The sequence below is a fragment of the Theropithecus gelada genome, chromosome 13 (genome assembly GCF_003255815.1).
Source record: "Theropithecus gelada isolate Dixy chromosome 13, Tgel_1.0, whole genome shotgun sequence".
Classification (NCBI taxonomy): Eukaryota; Metazoa; Chordata; class Mammalia; order Primates; family Cercopithecidae; genus Theropithecus; species Theropithecus gelada.
The window spans coordinates 65859657-65879424 of record NC_037681.1 but is presented as its reverse complement, the minus strand read 5'-3'; the positions used below and the strand labels follow the sequence as shown (position 1 = coordinate 65879424).

Below are 19768 nucleotides of genomic sequence, written 5' to 3'. Positions count from 1 at the left end.
GAGAGATTTTCTCATGAGTATCTTAGCAATGGAAACTCTGTGTATCTAAAATTGAAACTTGTACCACCCCCCTTTGTCTCTCCTTTTACAACTCCATCTTCTCTTATCTTCCATCTCCATCTTCCTCACTAGCCCCACACAAAGACAAGACAAACAAAAAGGCTCAGTAGTGAATGGTTAATGGCAGGAATCTCTTTCCATTAACTTAGGCTAGAACTGACAGAATCATTCATTTGAAAAAGTCTTTTGAGTGATTGCTATATTCCAAGTACTGTTATGCAATCTTGGAACACATTCAAAGGTCCCTGCTCTCAAAGAGACACAGTATACAACCAACATAATAAATAAATTATACAGTGTGATAAAATGTTGTGGGAAACAGGGAAAGAGCAGAGTAATGGGATAGGGATTGCCAGGATTGTGGGTAAGGGTTTGAAAATTTAAGTAGGGTAGTCATCATAGGCCTCATTGACTTGGTGACATTTGAGAAAAGTCTTGATGGAGGAAAGAGCTGTGCAGATATCTTGAGAGAGTTCCAGGAAGAGGAGCCACATTTGAAGGTTCAAATGTGGGAGCAGGCATGACATGTTCAAAGAATAACAAGGCAGCCAGTGTGGCCAGAGCAGAGTGAGCAAGGGAGAGAAAAATAGGAGATTGAGTCAAAAGGGCATTGGGAGGCTATTATAGGGGCTTGACTATAGTTCTGAAAGAGTGATATGATCTGATTTACATGTTAAAAGGACCCCTTGTCTGCTGTTTTAAGTCCACTGTAAGGGGCAGTGGTAGAAGCAGGGAGACCAGTTAAACTAATTGCTGTAATCCAAGAGAAAGATGATGACTGAGACCCAGATGATACAGCAGAAGATACGGTGAGAAGTGTTCAGATTCTGGATATACTTTAAAAGTAGAGTCAATAGGATTTACTGAAAGATTGGATGAAGGATATGAAAATTAGTAACTGGTTACAAATGGCAAAAATAATATGAATGCTAGAGACACTGTGGAGGATGAAGTGGAAACTCACTGTATTGGAGGGGAGTGGAAAAGGGAAAAGTTAAAGAACTAAACAGTGATCATTCCCATAGTGATCTCATCTGGTCTCATGGCTCTAAGGACTACCATAAGCACATGACTCCAAAATTTATATTCTTAGCCCAAACCACTCTTCCAAACTGTATCTGCCTACTTAAGATCTCAAACCTAACATGCCTAAATCTGAACCCATCTCTCCCCAAAATCTTCAACTACAATCTTTTTCATCTCAGATTATTTCAGTTCATCCTTTCAGTTTCTCAGTTCAGAGGCTTGAAATCATCTTTGGTTTGACAAGATATCCTTAGCTGAAAATGAGATCCTTCTCCTTGAACAACCTTTATGCTTCACTAAGGGCATTTACTAATTTCTTACCCCTATTATGGTATCTGTGAGTATAAGTTATATCCTTCCTACTTTGGGAGGCTCTTTGAGGGCATAAATCACCTCTATTCATTTTTATAGTCTTCAGCCCCTGCCACAGTGCTCCTCACATTCTAAATGATGCATAAAATCATCAACAAAATTCAGAGTAAATATTAAAATAAGAATAGAAAGAATATGGGGAACACTGAACTGATCTTAGAGATCAGGAATCTTGAGACACATCTTGCATAAAAGCAAGAAAAATAATGTTAATTTTTTTAATTAAAAAGCTGCTTTTGATGTACCCCTTGGTTACTCCACCATACCCCACTTACTCATAATATGCTCAGATGGTCAAAAAGGAGTATAACATAGTAGAATATCATAGTAAAGCCATGAGCTCCTTCAATTGTCCTTGTCTCTGCAAAATAAATAATGCATCTGAAAATTTGGCACCAGATTTGCTAGGCTAGTGACAATTAAATTTCAGGTTAGTTTATAATTATAGGCTATAAGCTCCAATAGGGCATGGATCATAAGAGCCTGTTTTACCTCTCTATCCCTAGCACCTGACAAATACTGATATGGCAATGTTTGTTTAATGAGAAAATAAATGATAGAAATTAATAATGAAAGATGACTACATAAAAGAACACTGAGGAAGGGAACGACTCAGGAACTGATAACTTCAGTAGAACAAAATGAAATGTTTAGCTTTACTTTAATTCATGTATTTTTTTTTTCCTATAATCTAAACTGGCTGTGGTCAATGCAGTTTTATAAACAAAACTGTTGGTAGAACACATAGATCATCCTTTCCTAACATTGCTTGTCCTACATGTTGTGTAAGTACTTCTTCCAGAATCTCTTGTGGATTGAAAAAATTTCATGACCTCCCCGAACTGAATCCCGTTTGCCTTCGCAGAGCATTGTGAAGGGCCAAGGCCCTCCTAGATTTTGCAGACTACAGGACTAGAGACCATGAAAGAGGATTTCTTACCATTTTCTGTCATCATCCAGAAACTCTCATGTCTGTGTGTTTGAGTGAGTTCATTGTGTTGTGTACCATAAACCATAAGTAAAATTGCTGCTATATTAGTAGAATGAGACCCAGAAACAGCCTATTTAGGGGTTACTTCCCCCACTACTACCCCCTCTGTTTTTGTCATACCATTTGGGTTGATCCAGAGAGCTAAGGCAGGTATCTGATTTCCTCTTTTTCTTGAATAAGGTGCCAGGAGTAGTGCTTGGTGCTGCAGATGATGCTGATTTGTATGTGTCACAGTGAGACCTGGCACTCTCCCAGAGAATCTGCTGCATTAAGAATTTGATTCACTCCAGATAGTTAAGCTTGAAAGTGGTTGTGCTCTTGATTTAACTTGAAAAATATCAGGAAATTTAATGTCAAGACTGTCACTTGGCACTCATTTTGATAAAGCATTAGCTAGTATTTGTTATTTCAATTTTTCCCATTAGGGAGGAATTCTAATACTAGTTTCTATAAGTGGTTAACAGCCTGTGTAGAAGGAATATCACATGCAGTCGCATTGGAATGGACCAGGTAAATGTATATCAAGGAATGATTTGTATCAGTACTTGTACGTGATATTTGTGCTATAGGATTTCCTTTGTTTCTGCTGATGTGCTTATTTGTGACCCTTACAATCAATGTTGAAAAGTGTCAGAGAGTAGACAGCCGTGAATGTAAAATTCAGGTCTGGGACAGGAATAATCATATAACCTAGCGAAATATTTATTTGGGGAGGGAAGACACTTCTGTACAAAAGCCAAGCAGTGTTTTTCTTTAATTTACTAAAAACTCATGTCAGGTTTTTAGAACCAAAAGTAGATTAACCCAATAGATACACAAGGATTCCGTCATGAGATAAATGAATATAAAGGATCCTAACTGGTGCCCTGAGCTAAAAAGTAGTTGAGATTGAGGGAGGTCCTTTAAATGTTCTGCCTAGCTCCCTGCCATGGAGCTAAAATAAGTCAAGCCAGATAGTGAAGATTTTCCACTACTAAAGACCCTTAATGAGTGGGCATATCACAGTCTCTGTCTCTTTCCCATTCCTGTTCAAGAATTTAGCATCTCTGAACTGTTCCTTGAGAATTGCCTTCAGAGACTTCATTACCTTCTCGCCAACCTGAGCTTACTGCCCAGCAAAGAAGTCTTCTAACTAATAAGTGATTGTAATGCAAAAAGTTTACATTGTTTTTATTTAAAAAACAGCAACAGTTGACTTTTCACAGATTTGATATTCAGAGTTTTGACTATGAGCCACCAGAAGGCCCATGACTTGTAATTTGCAATTTTTCTGACGGGTGAGTCATTAGCCTACTGAATATGTCTAACACACCTCCCCACATCTAAAATTCACCACAGCTTCGTTCTGCATTGGCATGCCAGCTAACTCCTGCAATGATAAAAACATGTTCCTTTGTGGGAAGCTTGCCTGAAAAGAAATCCAACTGCCAATGCTGTACAATAAATGATGATTAGGTAAACAGACCTAAGAGATTATTTGCACATTTGAAAGAGCCCAAAATTTTCTGGACTTGGACTTGCCTTAGAAGAATTGGCAGCAAAGCAGAAAGACTCATTCCTGGCTTTTAATAAATGATAACATAAGATGTGTATCAATTAGTTATCCTACATTAATTTCTAATAGAGCTATGCCTAGACAATATTAGATTGCCTTATAAAAAGACATAGCATCATAAAAGAGAGGCCAAACCTAAAATATGAAAATGTTAAGTGGACAGATTACTAAAAGTGAATTTTGTTTTTAAAGATACAGCGGTCTCTCTATGTTGCCCAGGCTGTACTCAAACTCCTGGGCTTAATGATCCTACTCCTCATCCTCCCTAGTGGCTGGGACTACATGTGTATGCCACTGAGCCCAGCTTTGTGTGGTGTTGTTGTTAGTAGTTAAAACCTAAACATCTTATTGTAGTTCCCAGGAACTAACAATCATATTTTCAAAAGTGCCCTTCCAAATGAGAAAAATGATGAAAAAGCTTCACCCACTTGAGAATTAGATGATCAGGCTATGGATTGATTGTCATATCCAATGTCTTACACACTGTTCCAAAACACAGCACACATGAGGTTTCTGGCAAAGCTGGTAGGGGAAACTAGGAAGATCAAGAACCTGAGACTTTACATTTTCCGCTAGCTCAGTCTGGAGGCAGTGAAATGTCAGACTGCCTGGATTCAAATCATGGCTGTTTGAACTGGAAATGTTATTTAACCTCTCTATACCTCAGTTTTCTTGTTTGTTAAATGTGCATAATAATAGTACCATATCTCATGGGGCTATATTAATTAACATATGTAGAATACTTAGCACCTAGACAGAATAAGCTAGTGTTGATATGATGATTATTGCTGTTATTTTTGTTGTGATTGAGGAGGGGCTAAGCTAAGCAGTAAAAGAAATGGAGGTAGGTGGAGGGAATGGAGGAGAGTTACAATGCTTGGTCCCCAAGGAAAAAAGTTGTTTTATCCTGTTATCTGGATGTAATTTGAGGCATTTAACATTGTTAATGAATATTAATATTGGGTTTTGAGACTGGAGAAAATGCTGATTTCTCTCCTATGTTTATGGAGCAACCTATTAGTACCCAGTGAAGGAGGAGTGTGAGGGAGTTGCCAGCCAGTCATAAAGTTGTGCTTGCTTCAGCCTCTTCCATCTTCAAAGTATTTGTCTGTCCTCCTTTTTTTCTTTTCATCAAGTTTAGACCACTCAGTCTGGAGCCTGAAACTCAGTAGGTTATTGATTTAGTTTCCCATTATCTCCCTCCTGCCCTTCCTGCCCCCAGCCTAGCTAGGGATTTTAATCTTAGCCTGTCTTCTGATTCTCAGTGTCACCATAAGCGAGTTTCTTTGACCTCAGTTTATACTCTTTAAATGGAATAACAATGTTTTTGCCCATTCAGAGGACAACTAGGGCTTTATTGAAATGGCAGATGTTGAGCGTTTTCAAATTTTTTGATAGGAGGATTCCTTGACAGGATGGCATTTATAGTAAAAAAGCTATTTCCTAAGGAAGAGTCCTCTACCTCTGATACATAGGCTTTATTCCCTAGTGGTACAAGGTCTGTTTAATTTCAGCTTTTCCACCGTGAGCCTGTATGTTTTTAAATACTGCTTTTTAAATTTGCCCTCTTCTTTCAAACATTCACAGGCACTAATCCACATTATGACTTTACAGGCAGTAAATTAAATTACATTAATTCTAAACACAGTGTTTTTGAGCTGTAGAGAGTCTGTAGCCTTTGAAACCACTAACTTAATTTTGTCCAACTCTTATTCAGAAATTCAAAAAGAGCCAAAGCTTTTTCCTTTTGAATTTGGTTTAAAAAATAGTAAGAAATTGCTCCCAGGCAGTGGTCCTGGGTGCCAAGGTTTATCAGAGATCTAAATCTTCTGTCTGCGTGAAAATCTTCCAAAGTAAAAGGGTAGGCATGCTAGTGAAGATGTAATCTGTTATAACTTTTTCCTTCACTGCTACTACCTTATAGTGTCATGTGTGGGCAAGTCTCTTAATCTCTCTGAGATTTTGTTTTCTTATCAGCAAATCTACATTCACAATAAATATTTGAGAGAAATAAATGAATCTGTACTGGGCACTTTCAAAGTATCTGTTTATCTGCACAGAAAGTCCTGCCTCTAAAACAGCAGATAAAAGCAGAAGACTATTTTATACTGTCATTACTTGAAATTAGATTGTAAGCTCATTCAAAGCAAAGGCTCTGTTATCTTTCATAGAGCCTTCCTCCACGGTAAATAAATGTTTATTAAATAAAGCTGAGTATGGTTTTCTAAATTATTTTTAGTTGGTTTCAGCATTTTGTCACATTCCTTTGAAGAGCCTTGATTTTAGCAAATCTTTGTCATTTGGGCGGGGGAATGGCAGGGTGTGTGAAAACAACCAGACTCACAGGAAAGAGGGTGATCAGGCTGCATAATACTGGGTTGTTGATTTTTTTTTTTTTTTCCTGGTTCTCTTTTGGGAGGGTAATGGTTTGTTATTTTTCAAAATGTGAGAAGACTGGTTTTTTAGTGTCACTTGTAAATTTATTTCTAAGACAAATCCTACAACAGTTTAGATGTCTTTGGAGCAATAATAGCAACATTTCAGTACATGACACCTTTCCTATTTTTATCAACTTATACTTATTTAGATGTATATGTACATTTGTTTAAATTATATGATAATTACACAGTATAAAGTGAGTGGTTCTGAAATAGGAAAAGCTACATAATCACTGTGGTTATGTATGGCGTTGGTTATTATTTCACTGATCTTAGATACTTTTGAGGTAACTATATGAGCACTGTTCAACTATTTCTGAAAAGATGATCATCCTAAATCTTTTAGAAGATTTCTATCTCAGGACTTTTTAAATGGCACTTTAAAAAATTTTTTTACTCTAGTTCAGTAATGCTAAATTGCTAAGTAATAGAAATTCTAAAATAAAACAGCTTTCTAAGGATGTGTTCTACATACAATGAATGCAACATGCAATGAGTATCCAGTTTCTGTACATGTATAACAGATCTTTGAAAAAGCAGGAAACGTTTAGTAAATTCTTCAGAAGTTAGAAGCAGGTAACAGTCTGATGCTTATAAACGGAGTCCTTTGGAAGGCAAACTACATTCCTTCATCTGTGACAGGAAATCTTTCTCTTTTCATTTCTTTTATTTTTTTTTTCTGCTACTCATATATGCAGGAGGTGCTCCAAATGGTTCCAAGCAATAACATTTAAAATGCCCCCACCCCTGCCCAGATAGCTGCATGCATTTTAAAACTATATTCTCTCATCAGAGTCTGGAAGAGCTTTCAGGACAACTTGATGACTCTTTCTGAAGGGGTTACATTTTTAAAATGTTTATCTTAGTATGTTAATTTACTGTTTTAAAAAAAAAAAAAAAAAGACCAGTCTCAGCTTAAGTTCTACTGGATAATTATTTGCCCTTTTGGTGGTTGATTATTATGCTTAGAAATGCCATTTAAATATTATTTTCACTAGATATCTGTTAGCTTCTGTAGTACAATAGGTAGTTCTGTGGGCCTCTATAAATGAATGATACTTGAATTTATAATTACTTGTATATTTTGCACCAGCATAGATTTTTAAGGATTCTGGCCTATTTCAGTATCTTGGTTTAACAAGGAGGTTAGACATTTGAAAATGCCAGGTACAGTGGCTTACACCTGTTATCCCAGCACTTTGGGAGCCCCAGGTGGGTGGATCTCTTGAGCCCAGAAGTTTGAAACCAGCCTGGGCAACATATTGAGACCTCACCTCTACAAAACATTTTTGAAAACTAAAAATTAGCTGGGCTTGCGGTTCCAGCTACTTGGGAGGCCAAGGGAGGAGGATCGCTTGAGCCTGGAAGGCCAAGGCTGCAGTGAGCTGTGATTGCACCACTGCTACAGCCCCTGGGTGAAAGAGCAAGACCCTGTCTTTAAAAAAAGTTTGAAAAGATTCCTCGATGATGATTAAAATGTAATTCACATTGCTGTCCCTTTGATTTGACTGCTAGAACAGCAGCTGTGGTGGAGCCAGCGCTCCTTCCGTAAGCTAAGCTAAATAGGTAGCGTGATATACTCAGCTGTGTCAATTCAGCTCCTCTGTAGAGAGCATAAAGGAGCAGCAGGTTTTCCTCATTTGCCACACTTAAATATATATTCCATTTTTAATATTAAGAGCAGTAAATTTGAAAATAGAGAGTAATAAATGTTAAAGAAATGTATACTTAGAGTAACACATATATGTTATATAGAGAGAAAATATAGAAACAGTAACAGATTTTTAGAGTAACAAATTACTACTAAACTTTATGCCCCACAGTTTACATAGTTTTTTAGAAGGCCAGATTTTCTTAGAGTATAAGCTTTCTTTTTAAATTATTGAATATTTAACCTGTATTACAAATTAGGACCTGTTCTGTCTACCTGTACCTATTCATTTCTAAAATGTGTTCTTGCATTTAATTTTTTGCTTGTTGCGTTACCGCATTAAAGCTGAGTAAAGCTAATGGGTAAAAATAAGCAAGTAGGAAAGTCTCTTGAAAGTGTTGAGAATGGGTAAACTACTAGATGTACTTTGCCGTTATAGCATGGTTCTTGGTGGAGTTGTAAATCATATGTGTTTTGCCCACAAAGCACATGCTAATATTAAGTTGTTTTTAAAGTGATTGTGTTGCATCACCATGGTTCTTCTATGCTCTGTGGGGTATCATGTTGCTTTAATGTAGTGAACCAAGTCCTCAGCTCCTAAATCTCCATGCTGGAAATGATTACATAAAACTGAATGGCCATGTCTGAAGTCATGAATCTTGAGAATTTTTTATTCTTTGGAAAAGCCTTACAAGACTTTTCTTATTCTTTGAGGGGAAAAGCCCTGTACTTATAAGAAGTTTCTGTTGAAAATATTAGCCATTTTAGGTTATATAGCATTCTGTTTGAAAAATAAGCATTTACTCTGCTGCAAGTTCTGTATTTTAACTTTGTGCAGATGTGTGCTTAAAGAACATGATGTGCTTATTTGTTGCATTTATGCTACTTTCTTACTTTAACTAAGATGGATGAAATTACATATTAAATAAAAACAGCAGTCCTTACCAACCTGAAAAAGCCTTCCAAAAACAGTGGAGAAAATGAGAATATGACTTTAATAATTCATTGACTTTTGAGAGAATTCTGTTTAAAAGCATGTATATAATTTCTTTGCAGGTTTACTCAGTGTTTATAATGTTAAAAGTAGTCTGCCAGTAAATTATAAAATATTACCAAAAGTATTATTTTCTATCTTAACCAAATATAGCACTTTAAATTTTACATATCTTGTTATACACAGACGTATATATTGTATGTGGCATAAAACTCCAGTTAGAATAACTTCATGGCCTTGGGCAAGTTAAACTCCCTGAACCTCATTTTTTTTTTCTGTATGATGTAATACTTACCTTTTAGAATCATTGTCATGATTAAATGAGAAAAATCTATTTAGAATAATGTCTGACAGATATTTATCACTACATGTTCACTTCTATATGCCAAGCTTCATAAAGCAGTGTGTTTTTATTTGGTACTTCTGAGCTAGAAAGTACTTTGTATTGAGTATTACTTGCCACACTCAATTCTAAAGTGAAACTTTGTATTGGATATTACTTATCACACTTAATTCTGAAGTGAAATTTAGAATACGTAGAATAAATTTTTCTTAGGATATTTAAGGAGCATGTTTATTGAGTGGCTACTAAGCATAAAACATTGCTTCTATCATATACAGTTGACTATATTTAAAATTAATTAAGGTAGAGGTCAGTCTAAATGCTATTCCCAGTTCGTTTTATAGTTCCTCTCTCTCTCTCGTTGGCTCTTTGTGTGTGTGTGCGTGACCTTGTTAACTTTAAGAAAGTTTTCAAAATAAAGGAGCACTTGACTTTGTAGTCATTTAAAAATAGGGTTGATCAATATGAAGCGTTAGCTACGAGCACAAGTTGGTGCTTTTTTATTGATTTCAGTTACCAATGCCCTCAGGCTTGTGTGTGTGAGAATGAAAATGATATATGAAATATGCACCCAGATTCAACAGACCAATGTTCTTGTTACATCTGCAACCGCTTTGGCAGAATTCTTTATTTGGAAGTGACTTTGGTAGCAGTTAGTTCCTGTCTCCCTCTGTCTCTGACACACACACACACACACACACACACACGTGCAGGCAACCTTAAGATAGACTCATACAGTGCTTTGGGAAGTTTCTGCCATTTAGTTACTTTTATTATAAAATGCTATTCAAGGTTCTAGACTTAACAGTGCGTGAATATACTTTTTGTCATTTTTAACAGATGGTTAGAAGCCAAAATCTTGATGATTTGAAAGATTCTCCGCTAAGTAGCCAGTTGCAGACCAATAAAGCCAAGAAGGTGAATACCAGGGAAGCCTGCTCAGAGCAGGGCACGCATTATTTAGAAAGTTGTATAAGGAAGTTTGCTTTGGGCAGAGGTTGTCATGTGTCATCTGTCCCATCAGTCAGAGTTCCAGCAGCTGTTCCCAGTCACCAGGAGCCTTGTATGCTACTGTTCGTCCATCAGCACTAAGAGATACCGGCTCCCTTTCCACCGTGCTGGGGAAGCCACGGACACACAGACTTACGGTGTTATCTCACTGGCCACCAGTGTGGATGAAAGCTCATTTTCAAAGAGGGAGACCAAACACCAACGTTTTGATCTTTTATTAAACCATTAACCAAAATATATTCTCAAGAGAATTAGTCGGATGCCATAAAGTGTGTCTATTTTTGGCTATATGTATGGCTGTAATAATGTAGGAGTGTTGCACATTTGAATCCAAAGAGATACCCTACTTAAATGAGAGATGGGAGAACTTTCTCCACTAGATGCCAGATCATTACTATCAGAGTATCACTGTGAAGAGACCTTTCTGGTTGAACACAACAATGCAAAAAATACTTAAAATCACAAGCATTCTTTTTTTGATAGTGCAGCAACCTGCCAAATGGGATATATCCCAATTCTGATTATAGACAAACCTGCAACAATTCCCTTTTTCTCTTTTTGTATTCCAGAGGTATCCCTAGAGGAAAGGAACTGTGGGCATTAGTATCACTATCTGCCTGATTACTGTGTTGACATTTTTAAAGTGCCATTAATCATAGGAAATGGAACTTAATGGTGTAGAAAAATACCCAGCCAGGGAATGTCAAGAAAGTAAGCTACAGCCCAGTATTCACATGAAATTAAAGGGAAATGCATCTTAACCCTTTAATTATTTTTTCTTCTTACTGAATTATAAAGGAAAGCAATTGAGAAGTAGCTTTGCAATCAAAGGTAATGGTAAACATAGCAAAAGAAAATTATAAAAGGCAGCTGATGGTATGCTGCACAGGTAATGCTGCCATTAAGGGTATACAGAAGTAAAAAGCAGTGATATGACACATGAATAGAGTAATTCATTTTTCAAAAACTGGCAATATTTAATGCATATTTTGTTAGAGTTTGGTATCATTTCATTGTTTGCCTATTAGCTAATTTAAATTAAAATGTTCTCCTAACTGAAATTGTAGGGAAGAGATAAATATAGATAGCCTCATTTTAAAAACATATGTGACACTAAACTTATAATGAACTAATTATACTGTAAAATATTTTTGGCTGGACGCAGTGGCTTACACCTGTAATCCCAGCACTTTGGGAGTCCAAGGCGGGCAGATCATGAGGTCAGGAGATTGAGACCACCCTCGCCAACACGGTGAAACCCCATCTCTACTAAAAATACAAAAAATTAGCTGGGCGTGGTGGTGGGCACCTGTAGTCCCAGCTACTCAGGAGGCTGAGGCAGGAGAATGGCGTGAACCTGGGAGGCGGAGCTTGCAGTGAGCTGAGATCGCACCCCTGCACTCCAGTTTAGGTGACAGTGCAAGACTCTATCTCAAAAAAAAAAAAAAAAAAAAAAAGGTTTTTGGTGCTGACTCTGAGCAGGTGCTTCGTTTGATAAATAGCACTTTAATCCACTTTCTCCCTTGGCCTTTTCTTTTTCAAGACAGTTTACAGCATAGGACACATAATAGATTCTCAATAAAGACTGATGGATTGACCTATGGGTCTAAGATGAATGAATTTTAGGGTGATCTGTATAAGGAGACTGCAAAAGAAGTAATATTGTTAAGTGTTGGGCTTTTTATTTTTTCCACTGCAGGTTTTTGTCATCCATTGGAGGGACACTGTATGAGATTGGAAAGCCTGAAATGCAACAAAAAATAAATTCATTCCTTGAAAAGGAAGGAATGGAGAAAATTGCAGAAAGATTGCAAACAACAGTACACACTTTACAGGTCATCATAGATGGTCTCAGCCAGCCTGAAAGCTTTGACTTTCGAACAGGTAAACAATTGAACTTAAATTATATAGCACCTTGCATATGCATAGCTCCCATTATCTCCTTTGATCCTCACAGCAATCCTATGCCGTAAGCAGAATGGATATTATTCTCCCATTTTATACATGAGAAAATTAAAGCATAGTGATCTTCCTTCAGAGTCATTATAGTTAATATCCAGAGCCAAAACTAGAAGCCAGGTGGTCTCCCTGGACTCTTTGTTCACTGTGTATTTCCCATTTACTAAACTAAATGCATCATGCGCGTACCGCTGTATGCATGGAGGCACACATTTTTTTATGGTCCTTTTGTAAGCTGTTTTTATCTCCTGGGAGCCAGAAGTGCAAGATAAAGCAGTCCCTTCACAAGCTAAAAGGTGAATCTTCTTCCTTAATTATAGCTTTCCAAGTTCTTGGATTCCATGTCAATGAACACACTGAACAAATAAGATAATATCTATCTGTTGATTTTCCTTCTAATTAAAAGTGCTCTCAGCTTTCAGCACAGGTAGATGGTGAGGGACGTATAACAACCATAGTTGTTGAGAGCAGTGACCCAGTAAAAAAGAATTACAGTATCAAATGACCTACTTCCCGAGGAAGTTTGAATAGGAACCCCTGAGATTTAAATGAATCTGCTCATTGGTCTTATAACCAGTTTTGATGATACCATGTTTAGACCATTGTCTTTTTACTCTGGTTTAGGCTGTGTTGAGATGGTTAGACATACTTCTTTGAAAGGGTTTAAAGGAATTTTGAAATATATCCAGCAAGTTCATTGTGCTATTCCTCCTTCTATAGGGTTTTCTTTTCTTTTTTTTTTTTTTTTTTTAAGTTAAAGAAAAATAAAATAACACCCAGTAAGAACTATGCCAAAAATGTGAGAGTAGAAGCCTCCTAGTGGTCCCCCACCCAATGTGGATGTTTCAGCAGACAAATCCATCTCCATTTGGAGGCCCGGTATCCTTTTATGGGAATTTCTTGGCTGGTTTTTAGCTGGAGTGCTGGGTAGAGCAATGGTTCTCAAAAATACTGGATTTGGAGGTGGTATGGCTACATCCTTTGCATTAGCGGGTTGGCAAAAAATGCTATAACTGCAGGTATCCTGTACTGGATTTTTCACATCCATCTTCATTTTTCTGTCTTAGTGTCGATTGTTCCATTATCCCAGTTGCATTGTAGACTCACAGCAAAGATCAGCACTCAAATTATATGGTCCAATTAAACTACCAAGTTGTTGAACAGAAAGACAGATGCATCTGGGCTCTGGGCTGAGCTTTCCAGTTACTGCAGTGTTTATCAGTGTGGCAAGTGAAGTTTTAAATAGGTCTCTTTAAGCAAACTTTGGAACTGACATTTGCTCTAATGTAAGTCACAATTTTCAAAATGTCTGAGAACTTTCATCTTACTACTAAACACATCCCCAAGGTGAGGAAGGCATAGAAACCATACTTTTGTGGGGGCATTTTGGTCATTTCCATGGATGATGTTTTATGTTACATCTCTTTCCTCCATTTTCTCAAAAGTATTTCTTAATGCCTCATTCTTTCCTCATAATAATTCTGTCTTTTGTTTTATCAATGGTGTAATTAATCTCATGTGTATTAACACTATGGTGACTAGTTAATTTCCCTAATTGGGTTCATCAGAAGCTATCCAGACACAGGGGCTGAAAATGCTTGGCTATGAAAGTGTTAAAAGTTTGCGTGGTACATGGAGGGTTTTCTGATTTCTCAGTGTCCCAGACTATCTTCAGGAATATGTTAAGTAGTTCCTGACTCTGATTTTCCATGCAAGATTAAACTAAGCAGCTGATCAGGAACCCTTAGGGAATCCGCAGCAGCTGGACCTCTGCAAGAAAAGAGAGAGACAAAGAATTTCCAAGCATAAAAACAATGCCTATGGGGTCTCGGAGACCATCCTGCCTCTCTGCCCCGATCAGTGACTTAGTTCCACTTTGCTGTGACACAGCCTTAGCCTAGTGTAATATTATATTACAGTAGGTTTCTTGCTTTTGGAATTCACTGCTTTAGCATCAGGTCAAATTCCACAGAATCAATCCCAATTTTAGCCTACTCTTTTTCATGGCAACGGTGAAATTTGGAGTTTAAAGAAGATTTTTATCTTGTTTTATAGGAAAAAGCTTAATTTTTAAAACATCTTGGTATCAGTATGGTTGGACTGGGGGAAGGGAAGAAAGGGGTGGCCAGTTGTTAATACAACTGTAAAGGATAGCTTTAACAAGTCATCAGGATAAAGCCAACAGCTGCGGAGGAAAAGGAAATGGAATGGGTGGAGGGGAAAATGAGGCCTTAGTAAAAGGAGATCCAAGCATAGAATGTGTTCTTTGTTATTAGAGTCAACACTCAGTAATCCTAGGAAAGGGGGCCTTCAAGAGGAGCATGGATAAATGGAATCCACAGATAATCCACAGCCCCGTTTAAACTGTTAGTTCTAACTGTCTCCCTCATAAAAACCATTGTTTTTAACTAGAACCATAATGATTCCTTGGCATACTTTATGCCTATCTTTTGGACAATAATGAACAAAGAAATGTATGCTGGGGTAAGCAAGAAAAAAGGGCTATAAAGAACTTGGAAACAGAAATCTGTATCTTCATCATTGTTTCTGAAGCACCCAGCAGAGTGCCTGGCCAGGAGATAATAGAGTTAATAAATGTTTGATGAATTTAATTGAAAGAGAAAGAATATTAGGTACTACCTGGTGTGGGATTCTGAGTCATAGATAATCAAGAATCCATAAATGTTGATTGGATAAATATATTTGAAATGGGTGGGAATGGATTTTGTGAGTTCCAAATTTGTGGGAAGAAGTGAGGAAGAAAGAACATTTGAATTTCATCCACATTTGACCAAAAGTTGATGTACTTTCTACCACCTTTAAACAATTTAATAATCCAGGCACTGGGAGAAAAACAAAAAAAGCTTCCAGTCTCTTGTTTTCCAAACGTCTTACTTTCTCAGTGTTTGTAGTTTAGCTTTGTATATTTATTAAGCAAATATATATATTCTCACCACCTCTTCACAGAGAGGAAAATAAGACTCTCTTCTCAATCCTCATGTATAATGCTAGTGTGTAGCATTATAGAAGAAAGTAAATTTTCTTGAATTGTTTCTACTGCATGAATGCTATCTCCAGCCGATATGCATGTTCTCTGAAGGCAAGCCTCGGTCTTCAGCTCCTTGTATGTCCCCCTCTTAATCTTTAATATTGGTCTGGGCACATAATCAATATGTATTAAGTGCTTATTCACAAAGTTATATTGTATTTAGGAAGTACAATACCTTTTCCACTTACTTTTTTTCTCTTTCCTTACAGATTTTGATAAACCTGATTTCAAGAGAAGCATAGTATGCCTGGAAGATCTGCAGGTTGGGACAGTTCTTACAGGCAAAGTGGAGAATGCCACTCTCTTTGGAATTTTTGTGGATATAGGAGTAGGGAAATCTGGACTGATTCCTATACGAAATGTAACAGAAGCAAAACTTTCAAAAACAAAGAAGAGAAGGAGCCTTGGACTGGGCCCTGGAGAAAGGGTGGAAGTCCAAGTACTCAACATTGACATCCCCCGATCTAGGATTACTCTGGACCTCATTCGGGTGTTATGAGTGTCCAACTGAAGGCCAAACACTGATTTTATTTTCTCATTTCTACAGATTGACAAGAATAAGTCAGTTGCTTGTAAACTTTAGGTAGCAAATGAGAAATAATTCACTTAATATGAGAAATATTTTCCAAACACTTTCCTTTATTTTTTCTTCTGAATTAATAGAAAACCAACAGTTTGGTTTCCTTTCCCCTTAAAGGAAACAATTAAAATACGCATTCTTATATGGCTTTATGTAGTAATAGTTTTCTGGCTAAAATTTTGGTTTTTATTTTTTTGTAATTTACCTTTAACTCCTTTTGCATTTTGTGTAACAGATTGCTTAACTTCTACTTGCCAACATCTGCCTTGCTGGACTGGTATGGGATTGTCTTCTTGATTTGACTTGTACAGTCTTTGTTGACACAGTAGGGCTGGGCAGTGTTTAATCCTTCCATTTTATAGATTCTTTTTTTAATCAGGCCTTTTGGACTTCATTCATCATTTTGCAATAATCTCTTTTCCTTTGTCATGCAAACCAAAACAGATTTTGATGTGTTTGTAACCATCAAATGAATGGTTCGAAACATTTCTCAAAAGGATATATATATTGACCCCAACAATAAAGGTTTGTGGCTAGTGACTTGTTTTTGCTATGTTGATTCAGTGAATGACTTAGAAGTCAGTCTTGATGAAAGAAGATATGGTTTATGTAACCCTTGGAGAAGAGGGAAGCCTTTGGAAATTTGAAGAATGGTTTTCTTTGACTTAGCATAGAAGAGTGTGTCCTTTCTTAAATCAGAATTAAACTTCAAGTGGGGATAGAAATGGCCGTTTTAAAGATCAAATATAGATCAGGTGTGAAGGGACAAGAAAAACAAGTATATGAAGGAAGTGACTCTTATTCTGTTTTTATTCATTGGAGATTGTAAGGATTAGCATGACCATTCAGGGTCAAAATAAAGCCCACAGTGGACTGGTATCCTGTTCATTCTGACTACTGCTGCTGCTGTTGATTTACCTGATGAAGATATTTGTATGACTGAATGAGTGTTTGGTTTTCTCCATGCATAAGTAGGGGATGGTTACTAAAGACGACCAGTCTTGTTCATTTGCCTAGGAAACACCCATTGTCCTGGCATAATTTTTAATATTGCCTCTCTTTATTCTCGAGTGCCCCATTTTGGATGATAAATCATATGATCAACTATAGTAGTCACTAAGTAGTGACTGTGACTATAGTTCATGATAGTTCTACAATGCAGTAGGTTCCTTAAAAGTTGCATATATCAACTTTTTTGATATATATAACTATTTGCCTAGCAATTTCATTTCTGAAATGCTTTTCCTCTGTTTCTTACTGGTCTTTAACTGATAATGGATCTATCTTAATGTTATAACTTTAAGTCGATCTTCCTACTCACTCCTCCCAATATTCTTCCAGGTTCATAATCTATAGATCAGTGATGAATGATGTGTACCTGAGGAGTCTTACTCTGAAGCCCGAGATATAAGTTCACATGAGTGTTTTAGAGGAAGAGGCCTTCTCCCTGGGCACTTCAGATATAGGAACAAGAACAGTTGACAGTGTAAAGCTGCTCTGTTGACCTGGCAGCTAGGCTTTCATGGACACAACAAGGACTTGACATTGCACTGGATTGTGTAGTTTGTCCCATCCAGCCCAGACATGGTAGAGGCTGGTGTAAGGCCTAAGCTATAAAATGAGGGGCCACATCTCATTTATAACTGCAAAGTGTGCATGGTGATCCATTATATTCTATTCCTAGTCCCTGTTCTACTAGTAATCCAGTGTGCCTTTGAGCTGGTATCTTTACTTCTACAGACCTCCTTTTTCCAAATTTAAAATGGCATATGAGAAAGCGTTTATTCCCATGTACATTTACTGGTGACTTCCTGGTGTGCCAGGCATTGTGCTAGTCACTGACCAGAAATTGTGATAGAAAAATAGGTAGGGGTAGGGAGCACGAAAAGAAAATAAAAAGAAAAAAATAGTCATTATCCTTGTCCTTATGGAGCTTAGAGTCTATTGAAAAAGCATAATTAATCATATAAAAATGTAAAACTACAATCAGATAAGTGATATAATGGTGACGACGTGTAATAAATGGGTTGACTTAGAAAAGTCAAAGTAGTTCAGTGGGATTTGAGATGTGACCAGAACTAGGACAAATTTTACTGACCTTTAATAATAAGTCTTCCCGGAGGCGGAGCTTGCAGTGAGCTGAGATCCGGCCACTGCACTCCAGCCTGGGCCGCAGAGCGAGACTCCGCCTCAAAAAAAAAATAATAATAATAATAATAACTCTTCCCAATAAATAGTGAGAATGAGCTGTATTGGAGTGGGCTTAAGAGAGTAGGAGGAATTAGATTGCAGACAGTGAATATAGACAGTTCTTTTAGGGAGTTTAGCTGTAAAGGAAGAAGAGAAATAGCATAGTGGTTGGAAGGGGGAAATGGAGTCAAAATTTAAGACAAAAGAAATGTATACAAATGGAAATGATCCAGTAAAAATAGGAAAATATGACACAGGAGACAGAGGGGAGAATTACTGGAAAGATATCCTTGACTAAATGAGATCAGATGGAATCTAGTGCACAAGGGGTTGGTCTAAGTTAGGAATACAAAGAGTTTATTCATATCAGTGAGAGAAAGGACTAAGTATATGAGCACAAATGTAGGTAGGTAAATATAGGAGCTCATGGAAAGTCTGAATTTCTTCTAGTTTTCTCATTGAATTATGAAGGAATACCATCATATGAGATGAAACATTGAAGAAAAAGGGAAGTGTGAGGAACGGATGAGAATGAGAGTGAAAAGCCTAGGGAAACAGCGTGACTTCTAGGCAGTGTTAAATGTTTCACTTAAGGTTATTGATCATTAATTGAATCTAAGATCAGCTTATTTTTTTCTCCAGCCCATCAGCTTTGTGGGTGTGGGCCCAGATTAGGTGGAGAGGTGATTTAATCAGGGTTGGGGGTTTGCCAAACAAGTACAATGAAGAGGACAAAGAAGTTGAGGGCAGGTAGACAAACTATTGACCATGGAATTTAAGCTTAAGTAGAAAAATGAGAGTATAAGGGGACAGTGAGGAGCAGTGGGAAAGTATGGGATTAAAGGATTGTAGGCCCTGATGAAGTTGGAGGGATGTTGGAGTGGGAATAATAGAGGAAATAATGGGTTTAGGTAAGAATGCTTGTCAAAAGTGGAGTGCATAACCTTGAGATTACAGAGGAGTTGCAGGTTTTGGCACTGACAGCATAGGGAATGAAAGTGGGGTAAGTAGCAGAAGTAAAGGATAAGGTAAGATCAATTAAAAAAAAGAAATTCTGGTCTGTCAAGAACAGAATTGGAGCAGGTGTGCTGGCTCATGCCTGTAATCCCAGGACTTTGGGAGGCCAAGGTAGGAGGATGTTTTGAACCCAGAGGTTCAAGACCAGCCTAGGCAATATAGGGAGACCCCATCTCTATAAAAATTAGATTATCCAGGCATGGTGCCACACACCTGTGTCCCAGCTATGCAGGAGGTTGAGACTGCAGTGAGCTGCACTCCAGCCTGGGTGACAGGGCAAGACCCTGTCTCAAAAAAAAGAACTGAGAATTCAGGAAGGATTATCTATGTGAAGAATGATTTTAGGAGGCTGTCTCAGTAATGCAAGCTAAAATAACGGTGGCTTGGATCAGAATGTTAGTGGTAGAAATGGTGAGAAGTGGTGGGATTCTGGATGTAGTTAGGTGGAGGTAGAGTCAAACAGGATTTCCTGGCATAAGATGTGAGACAATCTAGGATGGCTCCAAGGTTTTTGGCCTAAGCAATCAGGAGT

At 37.4% G+C, this 19768-nt stretch overlaps 1 protein-coding gene across 1 annotated transcript in view; it reads left to right on the top strand.

The window, feature by feature from the left end:
* SRBD1 (S1 RNA binding domain 1) overlaps positions 1–16569 on the top strand; it is a 222921-nt gene extending 206352 nt beyond the window's left edge. Inside the window, exons 21-22 of the mRNA XM_025354851.1 lie at positions 12141–12325; positions 15659–16569. Coding sequence (XP_025210636.1) covers positions 12141–12325; positions 15659–15948 — 475 coding nt within the window. The 3' untranslated portion in view covers positions 15949–16569. The remainder of the gene's footprint in view (positions 1–12140; positions 12326–15658) is intronic.
* Positions 16570–19768: the final 3199 nt, after the last annotated feature.